The 22,538-nt window shown below is 39.4% G+C and overlaps 1 protein-coding gene across 1 annotated transcript; it reads left to right on the forward strand.

The window, feature by feature from the left end:
• Nucleotides 1-914: 914 nt before the first annotated feature.
• Nucleotides 915-22,220, forward strand: chn2 (chimerin 2; the record flags this gene model as incomplete). The annotated part of the gene is made up of 13 exons (XM_079240491.1): nt 915-963; nt 8,471-8,509; nt 10,179-10,234; nt 11,513-11,544; nt 11,781-11,894; nt 12,039-12,309; nt 16,491-16,574; nt 17,542-17,626; nt 20,630-20,803; nt 20,962-21,039; nt 21,309-21,446; nt 21,536-21,641; nt 22,049-22,220. The coding sequence occupies 13 exons, from the start codon at nt 915-917 to the stop codon at nt 22,218-22,220; spliced, it is 1,398 nt and encodes a 465-aa protein (XP_079096617.1).
• Nucleotides 22,221-22,538: the final 318 nt, after the last annotated feature.

The following is a 22,538-nucleotide window of genomic DNA, read 5'->3' on the forward strand; positions in this document are numbered from 1 at the left end:
TTTTCTTTTATTGCCATTTTTTTTCTGTGGTCCTCTTATGTCGTACCTCGGTCCTTTTAATTTATTTGTGTTTTGTGTTTTAATTTTAAGAAGCTTGTGTCTCTTTTCGTGAATCCTGTAAAGAATTGAATGAACTGGGGGCTCTTTAACTCCCAGTTCAGTCTGAACCTATGGTCTGAGCAGTTTCTGTCGGCGCAAAACTACAGTGGCATGGAGAGAAGGTCACCAGATGGCGCAAAAACACAGCAATTAATCCGGCTCTTTGAACGCAACATGACAAAACATGACATCAGATGAAAATATGCAGCCCTTGAGCTGCTATAATGTTGTTCAGCCTGCCTGGCTGTTGTATGAATCATTACGTTGCACGACTCAACACACACTAACTCCCTGGGATTCTGCTAACCCCGGGAAAGTCGCTTGTTTCGGACTTGTTTCGCTTTTCATCTGACAAACTTTCACTTTAAGAAGGCGCGTCTACGCTGCGGTGTGTTTATTACAATCCTTAAAGTGGCACATGGAAACCGTGGATGATTTGCGCGAAGCACAAACCATTTGCACTTTCTTTCTCGCGTGAGGAAATGTTTTACTCAGACGGGTCCACGAAGCGTGTTCCCGAAGCATTTTCTTTTGGTTTGTTCTTTTTTTTTTTTTTTTTTTTTTAATTCTCTGTCTGCGGTGACACCTTCAGTGTCTGCGGCAGCGTGAGCTCCTGAAGGCGCACAGCGAGCGAGCCAAGAGAAGCGATCAGCTCATTCACACAGACGGGTGGTGAGCTCAGGATTAAGCAGACATTGAATAATCACCAGGCAGCCGTCAAAGGTGAAGCACACTGATTGACATGGAGGCACCGCCGGGGACGAGCTGTTGTAAGCCCACCTTGCGGGAGTAACTGAGTCGTGAAACTGGTTGGGATGGCAGCATCCAGTAACTCAAGCCTGTCAGGTTCATCATTATCCTCTGGTAAGAGTTATAATTTATACACAGAGAGGAGACTATTGCTTTTAAGATGACAATGGCAGTACTGGCTAATAATGATTAGACTTACTGTTCATCCTTTCAGTCCAAAGGTTTGTCTTTAATACACGTGCTTTGGGAGTTCTGCTTTTAATTGGCTTGAATGAAACTTTTGCTAAATATTACTATTTTAAACCTTGCATATTTGCACCACTGCATGCACCAAGAAATATCACATCTTCTTAAGTCTTCAGATGGCTTATAGGTGCATGGCAGCATGCATCTCATCAAAAGTGTCCTCCAGGCTGCTGTGATTTAGGATGGGTGATGATAGAAACATCCTAAAGTCATTGCTGAAAGCAGTGGTGGAAATGCTGAGATGAAAAGGAAGCATCTCTTGTGCACAAGGATTAAAATGTTGTGAGACACAGTGTGATGCTGGTTTTGGATGTTATCCTGAGATTGTCAATCATCCCTACAGCTTCCATATTGACTTTCCACTAGATTGGCTTTAAGGATTATTTTTGACATGTGCAACCTACCATTTTCTAAATTGCGGCTCCAAAGAAAGAGGTCTTCTGAAACAGGGAAAAATGTAAACATGCACTAGCCCATTGACAGTGAAGGTCTAGTCAAATCCTCTTTGCATAGAAGGTGTAGATAAGTAATGTGCAATTATCCTTTTTGTTTTAAATGTGATTTTCAGTGATCAGTTTTCATAGAATGAGAAGAAAAAGTGGGTTCGCAGCTGCTCAAACACACCCTGCACTGTGCTCCTCTTTGTGTTGATAAAGCATGCTGCTTGTGTTTGCCAGGGCATAAAGTACAAACTCCACTATCTCACCTTGATCCAGAAGCAACCTGAGGTGTGTGCATGGTGGCAGGAGTGGGAGGGCGTGGGGTGTTTAGAATAACAGACTCAGCACATTTATCGAAAGTCACGTTTTAAACATATCCAGATGCTTTTTCCTCCAAAAGTTTTAAGCTGAATATGAATGACATAGCTTTACATAGGCTTTATATGATATGTTTATAACTGGATAATAACACAGCATGGCACACACATATTTGTTTTACTTTCTTTCTGTCTCTGAAGCCCAACCAGACCACACAGCAGCGTCATATTTCCCAAGGCACTGCCCAGTAGGCGGGACAGACGCTCATTCCCAAGCTGATATAGCCTGTGGTAACCACATGCCTCGCAAAGCATTATCTCATGTGTGTGTTTCAGAGAGCAGCCTTTGACCACTGCTGCTTTAACAGGAAAGTCTTTTCTTTCTGTGGCATCGGAGGGTTGTCATTACTGTTGGGCTCTCAATATAATTATCAGAGGTTACAAGCAGCACTGCTGCCAGGGATAGAGTGGTTGTCACAAGGGTATTATTATTTTCCTGCTGAGCTCTATGGCAGGCAGACACAACATTTGAATAATCTTGTCTATGAGTCACATGACTCAAAAATGAATCTCAACTAAGTTTCCGCTCCATAAAGCATTTGGTCATTTGTTTTGGCAGCAACGTGCTCTTAGTTTTGCTGCCTCTAGTGACAAATATCTTGTCATCTTTTTTTTTGATTGTTGAATGTAAACAAAGTTCATCCAACGGGTCTGTGACGACAATACAAATGTCACTAATGTTAGCTTTTGTTGCAGAGTACTGACGGATTCCTGGATTTATTTATGGAACTGCAGATTATTGTAGTATAAAGAGAAGTGGACACTTTTCTGTGCCTATAATTTGTTGCACACATTGACATCCCTAAATGGATTCCTGATAAACATAATAACTTCAAAGTCAGTTACGACTGATAGGGTGTCTTTATTAGAAATAGTGTGTGTGTGTGTGTGTGTGTGTGTGTGTGTGTGTGTGTGCATGGAGAGATCAGGCACATTCCAACACAAACTTGGCATGAGTAAGTGTGGAAGCACATACTGCACCAACAATACACTATTGCCAAACTGCTCCAGGAAATAAAGGTTGGAAAATAAACTAAGGGATAAACCATGAAAATATGCCTTCATCTCCTGAACTTAAAATGACAAAGTTGGTCTGAAAGGCAGACTGCCAAGTATTCTACATGATCCCCCACATATTTCTGGCAAATGCAGCAGTTCACCTCAACAGCCTTTCATTACTTGGATTTATTTTCTCTTTTAGTCTAAATCATGCTGAGCTGGAGTTGTGTCATGTACACTCAGCCAGTCAGACTAACTACTTGCATTTTTTCTGGCATTAACAAAGGAGGGTGTTCATATTTTCCACAGGTATTCAACTGTACTTCTGGTTGAACCTATCCAACCATTAATTGTAGGATTATGACAAAAGCATATGCTCCATGGCAGACACAAGGAGTCACGTTTCCAAATGACACTTTTACATATTTTTAACTTGTCTACATGTTGATTGCACCTTTCCTCTGAAGGTGTCAAAATGAGAAGGACCAGCACACCTCAGAGAAGCAGCCTGATACCTGTCCCATCTGTTTATCTGGTCAGCTAACTGTAAAAATTCTGCTTTTGAAACTGTTTAATACACAGATGGTCACCCTGCTGCAGCTCTGCTGCACCCCACTGAGTCTGCATGGAATCTCATACATGTTATTCATGTACTCCATGTGAATTATCTTGCTTGAACTGTAAACAACCTGAGACCATGGAGACAAGTAAATTAGGATTCATAATTTCATTTAAAGATGAAATTTTAAAATATTTTCAGATAATATCTTCAATCCTCCCCTTGTGCAATAACTGAACCATAACTTATCTTTATTTGTGCATTTTAGCAGTTTTTAATTCTTAACACCAATTCTTTTTTGAGGGGATGTATTTTAATCTCTATGATTTTAATGAAGCATTTGTGTTTGAGTTGTGTTGTATGTCATTTGAAAATTGGGTGAGAGTCATTATCACAGGGAGAGAGAGAATTGTAGATTCTTGTTTTAATTTGGTTCAGTGTAGTTTTATTTGTATAGCGCCACTTGGCAACAATGTCATGCCAGGGCACTTTACAGACAGATCAATTCAAGCCAGTTCATAATAAATAGCCTTGTTAAGGAAAACCAACAGATAGCATTAAATTTTGACTTCGATCCAATCTCCCATTCTGAGCATGCACAAGGTGACAGCGGAAAGGAAAAACACTCCCTCTGTTATAAGAGGGTTTATTTCAAAGCAAGCTCAGATTTTTTTAAAAATAAATGCGCAGTCCATTAAAGTTGCTCAGGTATGACACTCAAACCAGTTAAAAAGTAATGAGAGGTTTGGTAGTGAGGATGGGGGCAAACTCTGGTTAAGTGGATAACAGTTTGTGGTTTCCAGCGATTTCAGCTCTGACCATAAAGTTTTGTACCTTCTCAAAGTCAGCAGCTGTTTATATAATCTTTGATGTGTCCATTTGAAATATTTAAGAATACAAGATGATATCATTTTGGTTTTCACGCAACAGTACTCGGTTTTTGTTTTGTTCCAAATCTTTGTTCAGTTTTTACAGATATACACCTGGGCTGTATGAGTTGATTTTCTTTCCCTTTGTTTTCTATATACTGAATATCTATGCCTTCTTGTCTTTTTTTGTTGTTTTTAGATTTCGGACTGTTTCTAGATTTAACCTCTCTCCTGCTTCATTTAAGTTTGCTTAGTTTCCTTATACTGGTTTTGTTTGACCTGTAACCAGTCTGTGTGTCCTGTGTCTGGACCTTTCCCTCAGTGAAACCATCAGAAATAAGAGATGCACCAGTTCAAAAAAGGTAGCAAATTATTCAGCATAAAAAAAGACTGACATGAATAAGAACCTAGGGCTGAAAACAGTTGTATTAGATTAACTTACTTTTTGTATAAGAAAGCATACAAGGAGCAGTGACAGCTGTGTGACTTGCTGTTGAAATGATCAACCTCACATTACTTCTGTATAACTGTTAGAAGATGTTATGACATGGTCCTCTCTGTTGCATTTTACTCTGTCCAGGTGTTGGTTTGGCATCAGCCATTTTCTGCACAAGTCTGAATAACTGTTGTCAGCCATGTACCTAATACACCTCAGCACAAGTCACTGCTGAAGCTGAACATAGTTTTTTTTCTGCATGAACAGGCAGGAGAGAAGACATTATCTCTGGGGGTGAAAGTCCTCACCTATATTTTTATTCATAACATGGTCTGTTTGTCATTGAAATAAACTTTTTCTGGTGATTAAAGTATTGAATGCTTCTGATCAGTGACTAATATAGTTGTTTTTACAGGGTAGGAACCTTCTGTTTGCTCCAGAATCACAATTTTCTGTGATCATCACATGCCACAAAACCACCTCAAATTTTTTTTTTTTTTATCTTCCTTCTAATTGTGCATGTACACGATCATAGGTTTGCTCACCTTTGTAAGATTTGCTATATATGAGGACCATGAAAAGCTCCTTTTTTGTGGTCAAAGCTGCAGCAAAATTCCAGACTGAAATGCCATTTGTCATTAATAAGAAATAAATCGAAAAGAGTATTTGGCAGCCTACCAGGAGAAATCACATTCTTTAAATAAGCTGCGGTGGAATAAATCTTGCAGGCTGTTGTTAGCGTGGTACACGGTGACAAAGCTTCAGCTTTAGGACAATGCATTTTTCAGTGCAGTTTGGCTGCAAATCAGCAAACAGAGCTTGAAGACCATTTTGTAGTATTTGAAGTGGATAACATATAGATGGGGTTTGTATCAGCATTTATTCTTCAAAATAACTGTTTTTCAGATTCAGCATGTGATCAGATTCAACCAGTTGTCCCTACAGTGAATCCAGCTCCTCTTCATAGTTCACATGTCATAAGAGGCAAATATGAGCTGGGTTTTTTCTTTGATTATTTTTTCCCCATCAAACTCCGGCTGCATGAGGAAAAGCTCTGATCCTATTCTCCAAGTGAAATCAGTAAGGAACCTGTAACAAGTCTGAGTGTCCTGTGTCCTGTCAATATTATAATGGCAACATTAAATAGCCTACACTTTTGAATGATGTTGTTTAGAAATTGATATAACTACTTCAAGTACTGAACATCAGTTAAACTGCACCAATCTCTGTGCTTGTATACAAAAAGTGGCCAGAGTCTTTTTTTAATGAACTCATTCCTGTCCTTGTTCCATTTCATTCTTCTGGACAGAGAGGTGTGGCGCTGATGAGTACAAAGGAATGCTTAAGGTCAACAGCATATATCCTCTGGACTATCATGACTCATTGCTCAAACAGCCAATTAAATCTTTCTGCCGTGGCACTGATATGAACTGTCAGTGCTACAGCATGTCTCGTGTTTAACACCTAAAATCATATTAATGTGATATCAAAATCACTATTTAACATATTTTACATGTCTTACTACCTGCTTCTTTGATGCATGTAGGCTACTATGATTAATAACAGTGTCCTCCTTATTGTGTCAGTATGAGCAAGCAGGAACATTAACAATGTGTGGGATACACACATGGGTAAAAACTGATTAAGAAACTTAAGGAGAAGTGTAAATATTAAATTATTTGTCGAGCATGTGGGACTGGGTAGGAATGAGCTGATCAGAATATAGCGGTTTCCATATTCTTCCATAACACATAATTAGAGTTGCAATAGCTTGGTGTTTGTTTGCCACTCACACATAAGTCACTGACTCATAGAAAATGACATGTTCTATAAAGCAGAAACGTTTCTTGTCATATTCATGAGGTTTGTCCTTCTGGTTGACTTTTGGCTGGTCTCATTGGTTCTGCTGGTGTTGGAATGTCTGCATAGCCTTCAATGAATGTTTTGCAACCAAGGTGTCCTGTTATTCCCACAACAAAAAGGTTAGGTCCAATCTATGTCCAATACCAACAGCTGGAACTGAGTGTTATATGTGACACAACATCTTCAAATCTCAATGGGTTGCATTTTGATGATCTGATTGCTTGGACATAACTTATGAAAGACTGTAGCAGATGAACATGTCACCAGATCACCAGTTTAGTATGTATATAATATGTTTACTGGATAACAAACCATCTGCTCAACAAGTTGATGCCAATTTTTATAAATTGATTGCATTGTCCATGCAGATTCTTTTGCTGCGACTCCTGCCTTGATTTATATGCTTTGTTTACATTTACATGCTTCTGTCAATGCTTTTCCTCCTTCATGGAGCAGAACAACATTTCTGGGACTCTTACAAAACTTGCTGCAGTATGCTTGGAATCAGTGGCTGCTATCAGCTCTAGTGGCAGTCACAGCAGTAATGTGATGCAGCAGTCCACAGTGGAATTCACTGGGCAGAATGAACTCTTTATCCGCAGCAGAGTGGATCCGCTTCTACACACTATGTCAAAGAGTCAGAGTTCCTCTACAGCACAGAACAGATAAACCTAACAAGGACTCCTGAAGGAGCTTTTTACCCTGCAAGCTTTTGTAGAATCTCATCAGGCTCAGGAAAAAGTATTTCATTGGTCACAATCTGTAACTTCACATGAGAAGCAATAGCATTTTACACACTAGACCCTTAAATTCAGTGTTATTTGAAGAGCACTAATTGTGTTATCACCCAACCAAGAGTCTCAAACACCTTTAGTTTGTCACAATGACTGGATTCTAAATCAGAAAACAGTCGGACAATGTACTCTTGCTGCAATTTTAAACCACTCAACCTGCCATGTATTGCTTTGAACACTTGAAGGGACGCCGAGCACCCAGAAAAGGCCCATATGCACAATGGATGCATACAGTCCGCCTAAAGAAAGGCTCCTGCTGACCAGCAGGTTTAAACTCACAGCACATTGTAAGGCAACAGTGGTAAATGTGGTGCCCTCATCTGTACATTTAATTTAGAATAACTCAAGTGCAACATATTTTTTTTTAGTTTGGAGGTGAATTTGGGACTTTTGAAACACCAGCCTGATGTAAATGTCTAAAAAAAGGTTTATTCCTCACATTGCAGTTTCCCTAACATTTTAAACATGTGATACAAAAATGTGTTCACATGTTTCATTCAGTCAGAATTATTACTGTGTATTACTAGTTGCAACCTGCTGAAGTGAATAGTAAGTAATTCATTCAAGTGTTCTAAGAGTATTATAAATCAGTTAAAACATGACAGTAAATCATGAGTTGCTCAAGGGTGTTTTGAGTGTTAAAATATTCAGTTTGCAGCCACATTTCTGAGAGGCAGGTTTGCTGAGCTTACATCTCTTAAGTTTGAATGTGCTCTTATCTCAGCAAGAAAATGTTGTGTTTACAGGCTCCTACTGCAGGTTAATAGAGATCAAGTGTGCGTATCACAATGTTTAGCAAAAACAAGGACTATATTGATTGTCCTTGAAACACTGATTAGAGGTGCCTTCATTGATGCTTGTTAAGAGGCAGCTGCATGAAGCCATATTGCATAACTAGAACAGTGAAACATAACCACAATGACGAACTCATATTTGATTCACAGGGGAAATGGGGGAGATTGAGTTTTTAATGGGTGAAGTCTATAAACACTCCTGTGAGTCCATTTCAGAAACGTGCTTTTCTTCCATGTTTTGCAGACCCAGATGATTATCAGCCGCCCATATGGAAGTCCTACTGTGAGTATTGAATGCATCTGAACTGTGATATAGAGTATTTTAGCCTGACTTTGGCCTTAAACTTCCGTTTTTTAAAAAGCACCCTTTTTATGGTCTGTAAATTGCAGTTTCTTTTCCTTTACTGGTCCTGTCCAGCATTAAATCAAGCAGTGATGGTCTGTTTACAATATTTATGTTTTTCTTTTTGTTTTCTTTTGCATAAATGTTTGTTTTGCAAGGTTTACATGCCGGACCTGATTGGAGAAAAAGACAAAAAAGCTAGAATCAGAAGAGAAAGGAAAATAAACAGAGGACAAAGAGGAGAGAGAAATACACAACATAGGAAGCACTGCAATCCATTTTACATATTTGACACCATCTGCTATACCTGTACAAAAACATGAAGGGCATCTGAGTTTTACACTGTAAAGAATTAGGTCTTGTTCATAGTTGAATTAGCTACACTAACGATTTAAAAAAGCTGCACATATGAGTGGAAAAGACGCACAAACATGACCGCCCACAAAACACATTCACACACAGAAAATGCAAAAGAGTGGATTTCTGTTCCCTGAGTAAAATAGGTTACCAGCACACAGGAAAATAAGATTTTCTACCTGCTCAGAGGCTCTGCTAAAACAGGGTCCTCTGATCACCCACCTCCTTTTACACTGTTTTGCCTCGTAGGAGGAAACCGTGAGTCACCACAGTATATTTTATGTGTAAAAGCTGAGCTAAAACCCCTCTAGCTTAATCTGTCCTAATTTTTTGTTAATCTAATTACAATTGCCTTCTTTTAACTTTAAATTGTCACTGTAATTAAAACTCATTTGTAGAGAAAAAAAAAATAATTCCGGAAATGCTTCTTTTCTGAAGTATCTGACTCCTGTGGTCCTCTGAGGTATTTATAAAGGTGTCAGTGCGGAAGGAATGGATGTTGTCCAGATCGTGCTGGTTGGCTTAAGTCAGCCTGACAAAACATGAAAATTCACAGTCAGGAGTCTTCCCTCTCCCTGGTGGAGAATCTGCTGCAGTGAAGACTTAGCTCAGCCTCACATGGCATTTTCTTTGCTCAGCAATGAGAAGGGCGCTACTGCTCACAAGTTTGCTAAACATGGGAGGAAGTCCTTGTTGTTCTGCTCTTACTATAGTTCTTACATGCCATGTTAGTTTTGGCTTATTATTTGTTAATTACAAAAAAAGGGCTCCTTCTGCATGAATACTTAACATTTTCTGGGCATTTTTCTGGAGGGTGGGTGCTATAAATACCCCATCCCCGTTTTGCTTTGGTGATTTAAAACCAACTCTACCAACATTTCAACAAATTTGAAACAGAAGCTTGGATTTGGTCTGTAGATAATCCTGCAAGTCGAAGTTCTTTGTTTGAGGAAGTGTTTATGGGGATAATGGAAAAATTAATTCGCAATTATTAGATTTTAGATATAGACTATAGGTCATGTCTTGTAATCCCCTCACTTCTAACCCACAAGTTCATGAACTGACTGTTCCTTTGGTACCTCAACATGCCCATTAGAACTCAGTATATAAATTGTGGAAATCACACTGTTTATTTTGGATGGCACATCTGCCTTATGCATGCATGCAATTACATCTTGCACAGAGCAGCACTGAGCTGTTTATAGCTTAGAAGGGCAGACAAACTTCATTAACATTCATGCTTCTCGAACAGTGTACCAGCTACAGCAGGAAGCCCCAAGACCAAAGCGGATCACATGTCCTCAGGAGGTCAGTACATTTGTGAATTTTAAGAAGTATGCTACTTTTTAGGTCTGAAGTGAGAGTGCTCATGCTTTATTAATTTAGTTTGTAAAAATGTGAGAAATCAAGAGGAAGCATGAGCTTTAACTATCCAGTGTTGTAATAAATCACATCTGAGCAGAAGGAGTATAAGATATGTTAGTGCTTATAAACAACATCTTTCTATTTATTGGTACTTGTTCGTACCATTTATTTCTTTTTTATTGTCAAGTTTAAGGCTGTAAAACATTTGTGGAGTAATGATTGAATCTGGCACCCGTCGCCCAACCTGTTGGGGGTGATGTGCTGTCTCTTTGAACTCATACACCTCAGTTTTAAACGCAGTGGTATTCCATAAGAAATTTAGATATGATCCCCTGATTGCATGTCTTCTAATAATATGACTATTTTTAAGGACAAATTAGACAATGCCTCTTAAACAATACTCCAACAATCTAACAGGTACTTTGTGCAGCTACAGAATCACATTTTAATCTATAATGAACAAGTTACATGTAAAGCAGAGCCAGATCCTCAGAGCCAGACAGCATCAAGTTTTCTTCTCTGAGCTGTGTTAATAAACTGATTAAAGATGATGCTATATTTGTCATGGTCCTTACTGAGAGACCCATCAATCTTTCATTGTACAACCTACCAGAAATAATGCATGTCTCATCCTATTTTCAGTCCTGCCACCCTTTGATGAGCAAAGTGAATGCTGTGAGCTGATTTCAGGAGATTAATAGATGGTCAATAATTCAGAACAAAATCATCTTTTGCATATAAAAAAAAAATCCATAATGAGATTTTCTACTGTTTTCTAAAATTGAAAGGAAAAGGAGTCTGGCTCATGTGAAAGTTAATATTTCACTATGCTTTCCTTCAATCTGCTTCACATTGACACCATTGTAAACAGCAGATAACATTAAAGAGAATTTTATATTCATGATAAATGATATTTTTAGTCCCATCTTTAGCTATATTTGTGCACCAGAGTCTGATGTGACACGCTAACTTGCTTAGTAATAATTTCTTGCTGCTGGCCTGCTGTTTTCCTGCTCTGCTTCTCATTTATCTCCATACTCTGTGATTTGGAATTATTCTTTGCAAGCTGTGAACAGACTCAGAGGCACAGATGGAGATTATCTGCTCGGTGCTGTAGAGTCCTTTATCTTTCACACAGCCTCTAAGAACAATTTGCAAAGTGATAAAATTGAACTTTCATATCACATTGCTGCAGTCAATATTTCTTCCTCTGGTTTACAGATGGAGAGCAGACCCAAATACTATGGCAGAGAGTAAGTGCAGCTGTATTACTTTTATCATTTTTGGTAAAAATGTTGGAAATGTTTCTTTGTTTTTTAGTCAATCATGACGTTTAATAGGGTGAATGCATTTTATGTCTATGAACACATCTTTATGGAACATTCAGTCTGCAAATTATGTTTTTTGTTGATAAAATGACATAGCAAGGATAGTTACACCTGTACCTGTACCTGGTTTTTTTTTTGTTTTTTTTTTAATCTTTTTAAAGATTTCATGGAATGATCTCTCGAGATTACGCAGATGAGTTGCTGGCAGGTGTGGAGGGTGCATACCTCATCAGGGAGAGCCAAAGACAGCCAGGGACACACACCTTGGCCTTAAGGTACCAAATCATCTGGATGCTGCACAGAAACATCAAAAGTTCAGTCAGCAACCTGCCACATCTTGGCTTTTTCAGCCTCCTTTCATCTTGATTTTTTCTTTTTTTTTTTTCATTACTCAACTGTATCCATGAATTTCAATCTAGGTTTGGGCACCAGACCCTCAACTACAGATTGTTTTATGATGGGAAGCACTTTGTTGGGGAGAAGAGGTTTGAGTCTGTCAATGACCTGGTGACAGACGCACTCATCACTCTTTACATCGAGACCAAGGCAGCAGAGTATATTGCCAAAATGACCACCAACCCCATCTATGAACATCTTGGTTATACATCGCTGCTCAAAGACAAAATGGTGCACAGACTGAGCCGTGGGCGCACAGATTCACGCAGGGTCACCTTCCAGAGGGATGAAAAGGTGAGTGAAATGGTCGCCTGTCTCATGTATCTTAGACATTTTGAGGGTTAGTCCTTGATAACAACTTCAAATATACAGTACAAGAGTCATGGAGCAGATGGTAAAGACCCCCAGCAGAGTCCTCATTTCAGCATCATGGAGTCAGACTGGGATTACATGGAAGGACATGATACAGAGACAGATTTAATCTATTTTAGAAAATCCACAAGATTAAATAATTTGCATGCCAAACACATCAACTTTGCAAACTTGTAGTATTAAACTTTTGCAATTCAAGTTGCTGTGAAAAGAACCAGACAAATAGATTATAATCCCTGAGAAAGTAACTTTGCAAAAAACAACCTTTCATATGCAGCTTTAATATGCAAGTGTTATTTTGTGTTGAGATAAATCGATATATGAATTCCACTGGGGGATTTTGCAGTCACTACTTAATACTTTGATTTTGATCTTCTTCTGCACTGCTTCTCATTTCCACATTTACACTAAAATGAGGAGTACTGCTGCGAGGACGCTTTGTCCTTTGAGTGAGATGTACATTATCCCTGTACTGTAGCCTCTGGGTGTGTTAGCTGCTGCCATGCTTCATTGCTTACACTGAAAGGTAATGATGACCGAGGGGACTGGGACTTTGCTCTGCCTGTCACCCATATAAGACACGCTGAATTCGAGTGAGACACATTTTACATTGTTCTGCTTGGCATTTACTAGCTGTTGTCTGATGAAAGTCTGTGAATGATTGATCAGTAAGGAGTAATGAATGGTTGCTTTTTCCCTGGGGACACAAATGAAAAGAAGAGAAAAACATGTCCATCCACTAGGTGGCAATATTAAGCTATTTCTTCATGTCTTTTTCTTAGCACTGATTGACTTATGGCAAGATCTTTACATTAACAGATGCTCATGTTTTCTTAGTCCTTTCCCTTTTTTTTAAAATAAGCGCTAACTTTGATATACTGCTTTTGGAACTTTTTTTTTTTTTTTTTTTTGCACTTCGAAGTGTCAGCTTGTGGTTTGTCACTAAGCGACAGACAGTGACAGACAGATGAGAGCTTCTGCCAGCAGGAGCATCATTTGCAGTATTAATATCATCAGTCTTCACTTTAGGCTCTGTAAACCAACATATGAACTATTGAAAGAACCGTTTTTCATTTTTTGGCTAGCGGTTTGTCAGCCATCGATTGACTTATTGTGGTTTAAATATAATAACATATAATATGCTGTTTGAAAACTTTTAGGAAGTCCTTGGAGCCCTCAGAAGTCTTCCAACACATCCAGTCTGACGTCTTTTCCTTTAAAAGACAAGAAAACCATGAGTCATTGAAAACACTCAGCCAGTGGTCCTTTGTACTGGATTTGCAGCTTGCCTTGATGTTTTATGGATTGCTTTTCCAAATAGTCTCCATTTTGCATCTTTTGCAGATAAATGTGGAACAGATTCCCGAATAAATATTGCTTGTTTTAAAACTTCTACAAAATTCAAGATATATATTTCCTGAAGATGCTCATCATTTATATCTGTGAAAATGTCAGTCTTTGTCAGCATTTGAAAAACCACCTGCTTGTCACTTCCAAAAGAAAAAGCTGTCCTCTGTCATCTCAGAGATGGCATGAAACTTAGACTTGGCCTCTCAGCTCACATCTGTGGTTGCTTTTTGAACTTCATGTTTACCAATTGCACAGCAGCACTCTGGGCCTTCACAGCCACAGTAGCCTCACTGTAATTCATGTATATTTACTCAGGCTGGGGTTGATACCTATATAATGCTGTCACTGTGAGTGCTTGTGTAACTAAAATGCCATAGGAAGGTGAAAAGCAGCGCTTGACTAGATGAAACTCTTGTGCTTCTTTGCATGTGAAGGAATTTGCACAGTGGTAAAAACTTTGCTGCTCCTGATACTCATCACATTAGTTTAATATCATCTGTTTTCTCTGTAGGCTAGTCAAGATGCATGATCTGCAACGCTTTTTAAAGAAATCATCATGTTTGTTAGATTAATTGCCTGTTTTCTCCCGAGGTTTTCTGCATAATATTAAATAAACGAATAACGTGTGAAGTGCATTTATTAGTTATAAACTGCAGTTTAGTTTACTTTTAAAAGTAGTCATTTTTTATCATCATCAAATTTCAATCTTCTTATTGTAGACAAAAATATCACTTTCCTCCTTTTTTCTCTTTTACCACAGCATTCACAGTATCTGTTTTAATGTTGTTAAGACTGTTTTGTTTGAGCTGTTGGTTGTTTACAGTTGTTTTACTGAGCTGTTCGCCGCTCAGTCGACTCAGCTGTGTCATCACAAAGCCTTGCTAGAATAAAGGAGCCAGGCTACTGAAAAGAAGGGAGAGCTTGTTGTGCGGACCCCCTTTTGTGTCCTTTTTTTTTTTCCGAGCTCTTCTTTAAGAGACAAGAAGCCATCTGCCAGCAGACAAAGAGCACGGCTCTCGTCTCCCTCCCTCCTTCCTCACAAGGCTAAAATATCTCAGAGTTGTCTATACTTCATTTGTCACAGACATAGCTGTAGATAAAAACTGCGTGGGATGGTATGTTCAGGTTTTGTCAAAGAATCCTAGTCACAATGACAAATATCTTCACCTGTCTTGTCAGTCTTACAACTACAAGTCAGTTTGCTTGAGTCAAAGGGACAAAAAAAAGAAAAAGGAAATAGCTGGCACACTAAAGTCAATATTATTGTTTTTTTATTTGTGTGTGTTTCTTATCTACTTTACATCTGTGTCTATCAGCTAAGAATCTGACTGTCTTTTAATTTGATCTCAGTTTTGCAGTTGCCCTCTTGGTCTTTTGTTCTCTTTCAAGCCAGAAGTTTATCATCATAAATACAACGCTTGTAGGCTTTCTGAACTTTTCTTCTTTTAATCAATGAGTTCATCCTTCTTTTTGTCGGGTTCTCCTACTGTACCAAAGTAAAAAAAAAGCTTGCTGAACAGAAGTTCTTTCTTTTATTTATCATATGGCAAATCATACTATGTTAATTTACTTTCTGTGTTGTGTGCCTCATTTCAGAGCATCAAGCCTCACAGGGCTGTTTATTGGCAGAGTTAATAAGTACAAATCCAGCGTGAACATAGCAACAGCCCCCCACTGACCAAAAAGAAAAAAAAAACTACTTGGCTGCACACGTCCAATGAGTTTTCTTAAGGGATTTTACTTTGATTTGGGCAGTGCTGGATTATTCCTTGTGTTAGGATTATGGTGGTAATCCTTCCCAATCTAAGGAATTGGTCTGGCTCTGCAGGTTCTGTGACAAAACGGATTGTGACAGGCAACAGCCTGCAGTCAGAGTGTCTGGAAGATCCAGTCTGGATGGCTGTGTGGGGAATTCCACCAGCAGACTGACATAGCCAGAGGTCAAGATCTGTGTGAATTACGACGATACAGCCTCAGCTCTTTTCAGGCCGGACAATCTTTTGTTTGTCTTTTAGCGAACGAGTGACCCGTTGAGGAGACGCTGTGCTGCCTGAGAACCTCTGGGAGGAGAGAATTATCTCTGGCTAAGTGAAGCAGAGTGTGGCCGGAAGGCAGTGTGCTAATGGGAATGTGCTCTGTGCTATAAAGCGGGCGTCTGCACAATTGATCCTGCTTTAGAGAGCTGTTGAGCTGTGTGAGGCGATCCTGACAGGACCTCACTCTCAACATCCTGGCCCTTGCCAATTTCGGACTCTGTTCTCTCTCTTTCTCTCTTCTCTTTCTGGGCGTGTGAAAGAGGACCATTGTTTAAGGCACGCTCCTGCCCTCAGGCCGCCCACTTCCAGTCCTGTTTCTTCGGCTCCTCCTGCTGCTTCCTGCTGCCACTGCATTCAAACCAGATGCAGAGTGAACCCTGTGCTGGCTGTCATCAGTCGCCCTCCTGGGTCAGAGGGGAGTGGAGTGTAGCTGCTGCGTCTGTGCTGGGCTGTTGCCAGCAGCGTCTGCGGCACAGCAACCACATTCCACCTACACACCTTTCTGCTGAAGAGCTGGAGAGACTCTGGGAGCCCGATCAGTCAAGCATGGAGGCTGAGGAAAACAGAGGAGGTTTAGGAGCGGAGTTGATTACTCACAAGGCTAAAAGACACGAGAGGAAGCATCAGGAGCTGCTGGCTTTGGCTTTAGGAGTCAAGCTCGGGAGTAAAGGCAGTCTCCTTTGGAAGCCTATTAAATTGTTGGCTTCTTGTCCACAGATCGCCTCACCTGTGGTGCAACGGAGTGCCTTGAAAGACACACCTGAGAAGCAGTGCTCCTATGAAAAGATCCACAACTTCAAGGTAAGCAGCTTTTTATTGAACACGAGAATTTAAATATAATTTAACAAAAATAATTGATGACTGAGAAGCTGTTTTACAACTTTATTCACCTGCTTCAAACATCAGTATTTTCCTTTAGATATTGCTTTCTTTTGCTGTATTTTAGATCTCTTAGATTTATTAGAAATAAATGTTTTTGCCTGATGGTTGTCTGTCTTATCACAGCCCTTACTATTTGCTGCTGTTTTGATGACATAACGTCCAGCTGACACTCATATGCACTCAGGGGAACTAATGGATGTACTACAGCAAAACCCATTAACAGCAGAATTCTTTGATTAGCATTGATTTTTAAAGCTCTTAGAGCCATTTTTGTGTCAAGCTACTGATTTTGTAAAAAGCGTTATAGAGTTGTATTAGAGTGCCATTGATTTAGAAACTAAGACAGAGTTTTATGGTTCTGTAAACATGTGAAAAGAGCTTTGAGACAATGTACTTCTGGGTGCCTTAACAAGCATGCAATTGTACCTTGGGTTTCACTTAACAGGCGAGTTATAATGACCCCCCACCCCCACTTTTTGTTCTCTTCCCTGTTGAAATGGAACAAAAAACCATCCACTTGCTACTTGCCACCTGCTTTTTTCACTCAGTAGTTGACTGATATCTATTCAGAGTACCTGTGGAGGTGGGTCTGCGTCTATCTGTGGCTCTATTTGGGATCTTATCTGTGATCTTGGGTTGCAGAGTTGATGTACATCTGTTATTTTGACTTCCAGGCCTTCCCCTGTGTGTATCTGATTGCCCAACAGCAGATGCCAGACACATTGTAGTAAATCCTTTAATCTGCCTTATATATACACACATGCCCTCATTTGGTAAGAAGCCCCATCTCATGTAGTTTGGCATCACAATCCAACACACCAAAGAGGAGGCTCTCCAGTTTGAGCTGGGCATTGACTTGCATTACTTAATGTGTCTCTTACAACAGGTTCACACCTTTCGAGGACCGCACTGGTGCGAGTACTGTGCCAACTTTATGTGGGGCCTCATTGCCCAGGGTGTCCGCTGCTCAGGTAACTACACACAACAGCATTAAGACTGGATGTTGTGAGTTCCGTGAAGATTTCTTGTCACGTGAACGTGGGATTACAGGAGTAGTTTGTGATCTGTAACTGTCTTGTCATGCATGAGTCAGTTTGCACAATACCTCTGAAAAAATATTTTTAGGTTGATAAATAGCTTGTGTTCATTTTTATAGTTAAATTCCTTTTTTCCTTTTATAACTGGACAAAACAACAGAGATCCTCTTATCAGTGACTGACTGAAGCACATTCAGACTCGGTGAAGTACCGTTATACAATCACCCATAATTAGTCACTCTAAAACCTCTCACTGTCAATATTATGAAAGTCTGATCTTGAACCTCATCAAGCCTCCAAAAAGGTTATTCAGTAAGTGTACTTTTAAGCAGATTTGGTTTGCAAAATACCCTCACAAATGAATGCAACAGCATCCCAAGTGCAATTTTATTTTTAAACAAAACATTTGAGAAATATAAGCAATCTGACTTATTTTTTTTATCTTGATGATTAATCTTCAATTCTAACATTTACTGCAAAAGTTCCAAAGTTTTGCCTCTTGATTTGGGAAAAAAAATATGATTTTGCTCAAAAGAGAATGAACTTGTGGGTTTATTTGGTGGCCATATTTTTATTTTATCTGAGGTTTGTTGAATGCAGGGACCTTAAATTCTGACTTCTGAAACATTTTTTATACAAACGCGAGAATCAGTCCCTAAAATCCTATCTTTGAGGAAGCAGTGGCTCAGGAGCTAGCGTGATCATTCAATAACCAGATGGCTGGTGGTGCTGAATCCTTTTTGCCTCCACTGATGGCATTTCTGGTATACAAATGTGAATGAATTTTTTTACTGGAATTCAGCGAGGCTGCTAGAGCGCATTGGCTGCTGCATTTTCATCAGTGTCATTAGCTGTGGCTAAAGATGTAGCTTACCATTACCAAGTATGAATGAGGAGTAAATGAGTAATTCAATGTAAAGCGGACTTGAATATGCTATATAAATGACTATTTCTTCTCCATCATATCTATTTACTGCAAGTTTTTATAGAATGTGGATGGGTTTCAAGATTGTAGCAAATCTTTATCATGAGGATAATGGCTCATAAAAGCTGCTGCGAATAACACCATAAAACGAATATACTGTTGGAAGTATTTGGAAATATAATAATCTTTCCCCAGCTGGCTTCTCAAAAGGGAAACATGGACCCTGCCAGGTTGGATCTGGCAGGGTTGAAGGGTGCAGTGTGAGCAGGATGGTGGCTCAAAGCAGGGACCCTAGCAGTTTGTTGCTCAACTGCAGAAGCTATCTCTAAGGATGTGTAACATCTTTGGTGGGGAAGGAGACTGAACTGATGCATGAAGTGAAGTTGTTTCAGGTAGATGTAGTTGGACTCGCCTCGACACATGGCTAGGGCTCTGGAACCAGTGTTGTTGAGAAGAGCTGGATCTTGCTTAATTCTGGAGTTGCTCCTGGTGAGAGGTGCCGAGCACTTCTGTTACTCAGAATCATTGAGCAGTTTCTAGCAAGCCATAAATTTGTTTTATATATTTACACTAATCAGTCACTTTATTAGTTACACTTGTTCAATAAATTGGTAACACAAATACATAGTCAGCCAATCACATTTCTGTAACTTAATGCATTTAGAAATGGCAAATATGACTCGCTGAAGTTCAAAGCAAATAGATTGGGAAAGTAAGGAGATTTATTACCTGAGATTCAATAGCTGTTGGAGCCAGACAGGCTGCTTTGAAAATTTAAAAAACTGCTCCCTCTAGGATTTGCCATTCTTTATGTCTGAAATACACCAAATGCCATCCCTGAATACAATACACTTTTACCTTGAAGCAAAAGGGCTACAGCAGGAATAGACTACCCTAGGTGCAAGTTGTGTGCTAAAATCTGGAAACTGAGGCTACAACTTGCACATAAGCACCAAAGTTGGACAAACCGTGCCTGACAAGTCTGGATCTCACTGCGACATGCAGATGGTAGGGTCATCATTACCTTCATAGTTTAGAATTTGGAAAATGACGCGAAAGCGTGGATCCATCCTGCATTGCATCAACAGGTCAGGCTGGTGGGGGAGGTATAATGGTGTGGTGTGGGGAGATATTTGCTTGACACACTCAGTGCACCTTCGTACCTGCATAGCATCATTTAAATGCCTCAGCTTTCCTGAGTAGCTCAGTTGTTGATGACCATATCCACTGCACAAACACAGTCCTGAAACTGATGGGAACACTGGTGGACTTATTTGCTCTCTACCTAAACAGAGTGTTTGTTGTTAAGACATTTTTCATGCTGATAAGCCAGAGGCAAACTCTGGTATCATCAGACACATCATGTGCCATGGGAAACAGGAGAGATGTCTTTCTCCTCCCTCGCACTCTGTTCAGCCTCAATATTTTCCTTATATCCAGCTACACTTTCTCTTCTTAACAAGGACCCCAGTCAGGAAGGCAATGCAAGTTTTATTTGTGTAGCACAATTCAACAACAGGGTGATTCAAAGTGCTAAACAGAGAAGCATCATTTTAAATTAAAAACAAAAGAGAAAGGAAAAATAACATTAGATAAAAACCAGTATTAAAACATGATCAAGTTTAAAAATTCAACAGCAGATCATCATGAACCTCACTCAGCTACTAAAAAGGTTTTTCTGTGGAATGATCTTAGAAAATAACCTCCCTGTCCACACACAGTCCTCATTCACATCATTGATTCAAGCTATGCTGCAAAACAAGCAGGCCTCACACACCTCTTGCCTGCTGCCAACCCCGCCCCCCCTCCCCATGTCTGCTATTATCTACCTTAGATGCATCACACCGAGACAGCTTAGCTGCTGTTGTACTGCCCGACAGTGCCGTTTATCACGGTCTCTGGAAAAGCTTTTCAAACTGCTGTCTTGAGTCTACTGTGATAGTTGTGTTATAATCAGTCCGAGGCTAATCTCTCCCTCTCTCTCTGTGTTTATCTCACTTCTACTCTGCCAGACTGTGGGCTGAATGTACACAAACAGTGCTCCAAACTGGTTCCCAGTGACTGCCAGCCGGACCTGCGCAGGATAAAGAAAGTGTTTAGCTGTGACCTCACCACGCTCGTGAAAGCTCACAACACCACACGGCCCATGGTTTTGGACATGTGTATTCGAGAGATAGAACTAAGAGGTGGGATGCAATAAGTCAGTCAACACTCTTAGCTTCATCAGTTATCACGTCGAAACTGAAGCAGAAAATGAAGTTGAATAAGTTGTTTATTTTTTCTTTTAACTTGAAGGCATTTCCATTTTTGTCACACTGAGAAATCTGTCAATTCTCACCTGCAGGTATGAAATCTGAGGGACTTTACAGAGTTTCTGGCTTTTCAGAGCACATTGAGGATGTGAGGCTCTCTTTTGACCGAGGTTTGTTTGATGAAAAATGTCTTTGCCTCAAGATCTCTGCCTCTGAATTTTTATGTCATGGGTTTATAGTTTTAAATAAAATAAAAACTTGCTTAGGCAGCAGCACAGCACAAAGCTGTGTCTTCTGTTTTATTTAGCCTTGTACAAAAACATGACTCTTTCATTTATGATAAATGTTACATTTTATATTTTTACATTTATCTCATTTCATAATTTCCCTCTGGGATTGATAAAGTATTGTTCATTCATTTATTCATTTCTGACAACAGATGGTGAAAAGGCTGATATCAGCACCAGTGCCTACGCAGACATCAACATAATTGCTGGTGCTTTGAAGCTCTACTTGAGAGACCTCCCTATTCCAGTCATTCCATTCGACTTGTACTCCAGATTTATTCAAGCTGCAAGTAAGAGTTACCTCTTGGCATTTTCATATCATTATTAGGTTGGTGCAACTCTGTAGTGCTCTGATACTTATATTTTGCTAATGTGATAGAAATTCCAAATGTTGAGTCCAGACTGGAGGCTATCCATGAAGGTTTGCTACAACTTCCCCCAGCACACCATGAGACCTTACGCTACCTGATGGCTCATCTCAAGAGGTTAGTTAATATGAAATTCAATTTAATTTGTCTTTATTTGTGTAAATGCTGTGAAAATACACAAGGAATTTACCAAATTTGTCAAAGAACTTCATTGTTTACCAGAAACTCTGAACACAAACCATTTAGACCCACGTTTTCTGGCAATATTACATCAAAACTGTTGTTTTTTTAAATTAGTCGGCAAAAGTTTTAAACTACTCTTGGAAATCAGTTTAGAAAAATAAAACATATTTATGTCAAGTTGAATGTGACAAAATTTGAGTGTTGAAAAGATTCATGTATGACAAGGTTTAGTATTTTAGAGTACATTTCTAAATATTTTGTTATAAAATTATATCAGCATTGCCTCGAGTTTGATTTCTTATTATGTTCTACTTATACACTTGTTCTTTTGCATCTTACAGGGTAACAATGTTCGAAAAGGACAATCTAATGAACGCAGAGAACCTCGGAATAGTTTTTGGCCCAACTCTCATGCAGCCGCCAGAACAGAACGCCTTGACGACCCTGAATGACATGAGGCAGCAGAAACTAGTGGTGCAGCTTATGATAGAACATGAAGATGTATTATTCTGAGGACTGAGGCACACAGCCGTGTAACTAAACTGACAGACAATTATTTATTCTGTCAAAACAGAAATTTCAAGACAGCTTGATTTCTAGTGAAGACTCAAAACTGAACTTGAGAGACTTTTTTTTCTCGCATGACTGTTTTAGTTTATGTTGGTTTGGTGTTGACTTTGTCTTGTTACTGTAAGAAATAAGTTTGGATTCTCAGACAAAACTGTCATTTTTATATAATGAAAAGGTCCTGTATTTTTAACTACTTTCAGTGCTGTTCTTTCCTCTCTGTAGTGGAAAGACCGTTCCTACCTGGTGTAAGCTCAGTCACCA

This window comes from Telmatherina bonti (assembly GCF_933228915.1).
Source record: "Telmatherina bonti genome assembly, chromosome: 5".
NCBI classification, from domain to species: Eukaryota; Metazoa; Chordata; class Actinopteri; order Atheriniformes; family Telmatherinidae; genus Telmatherina; species Telmatherina bonti.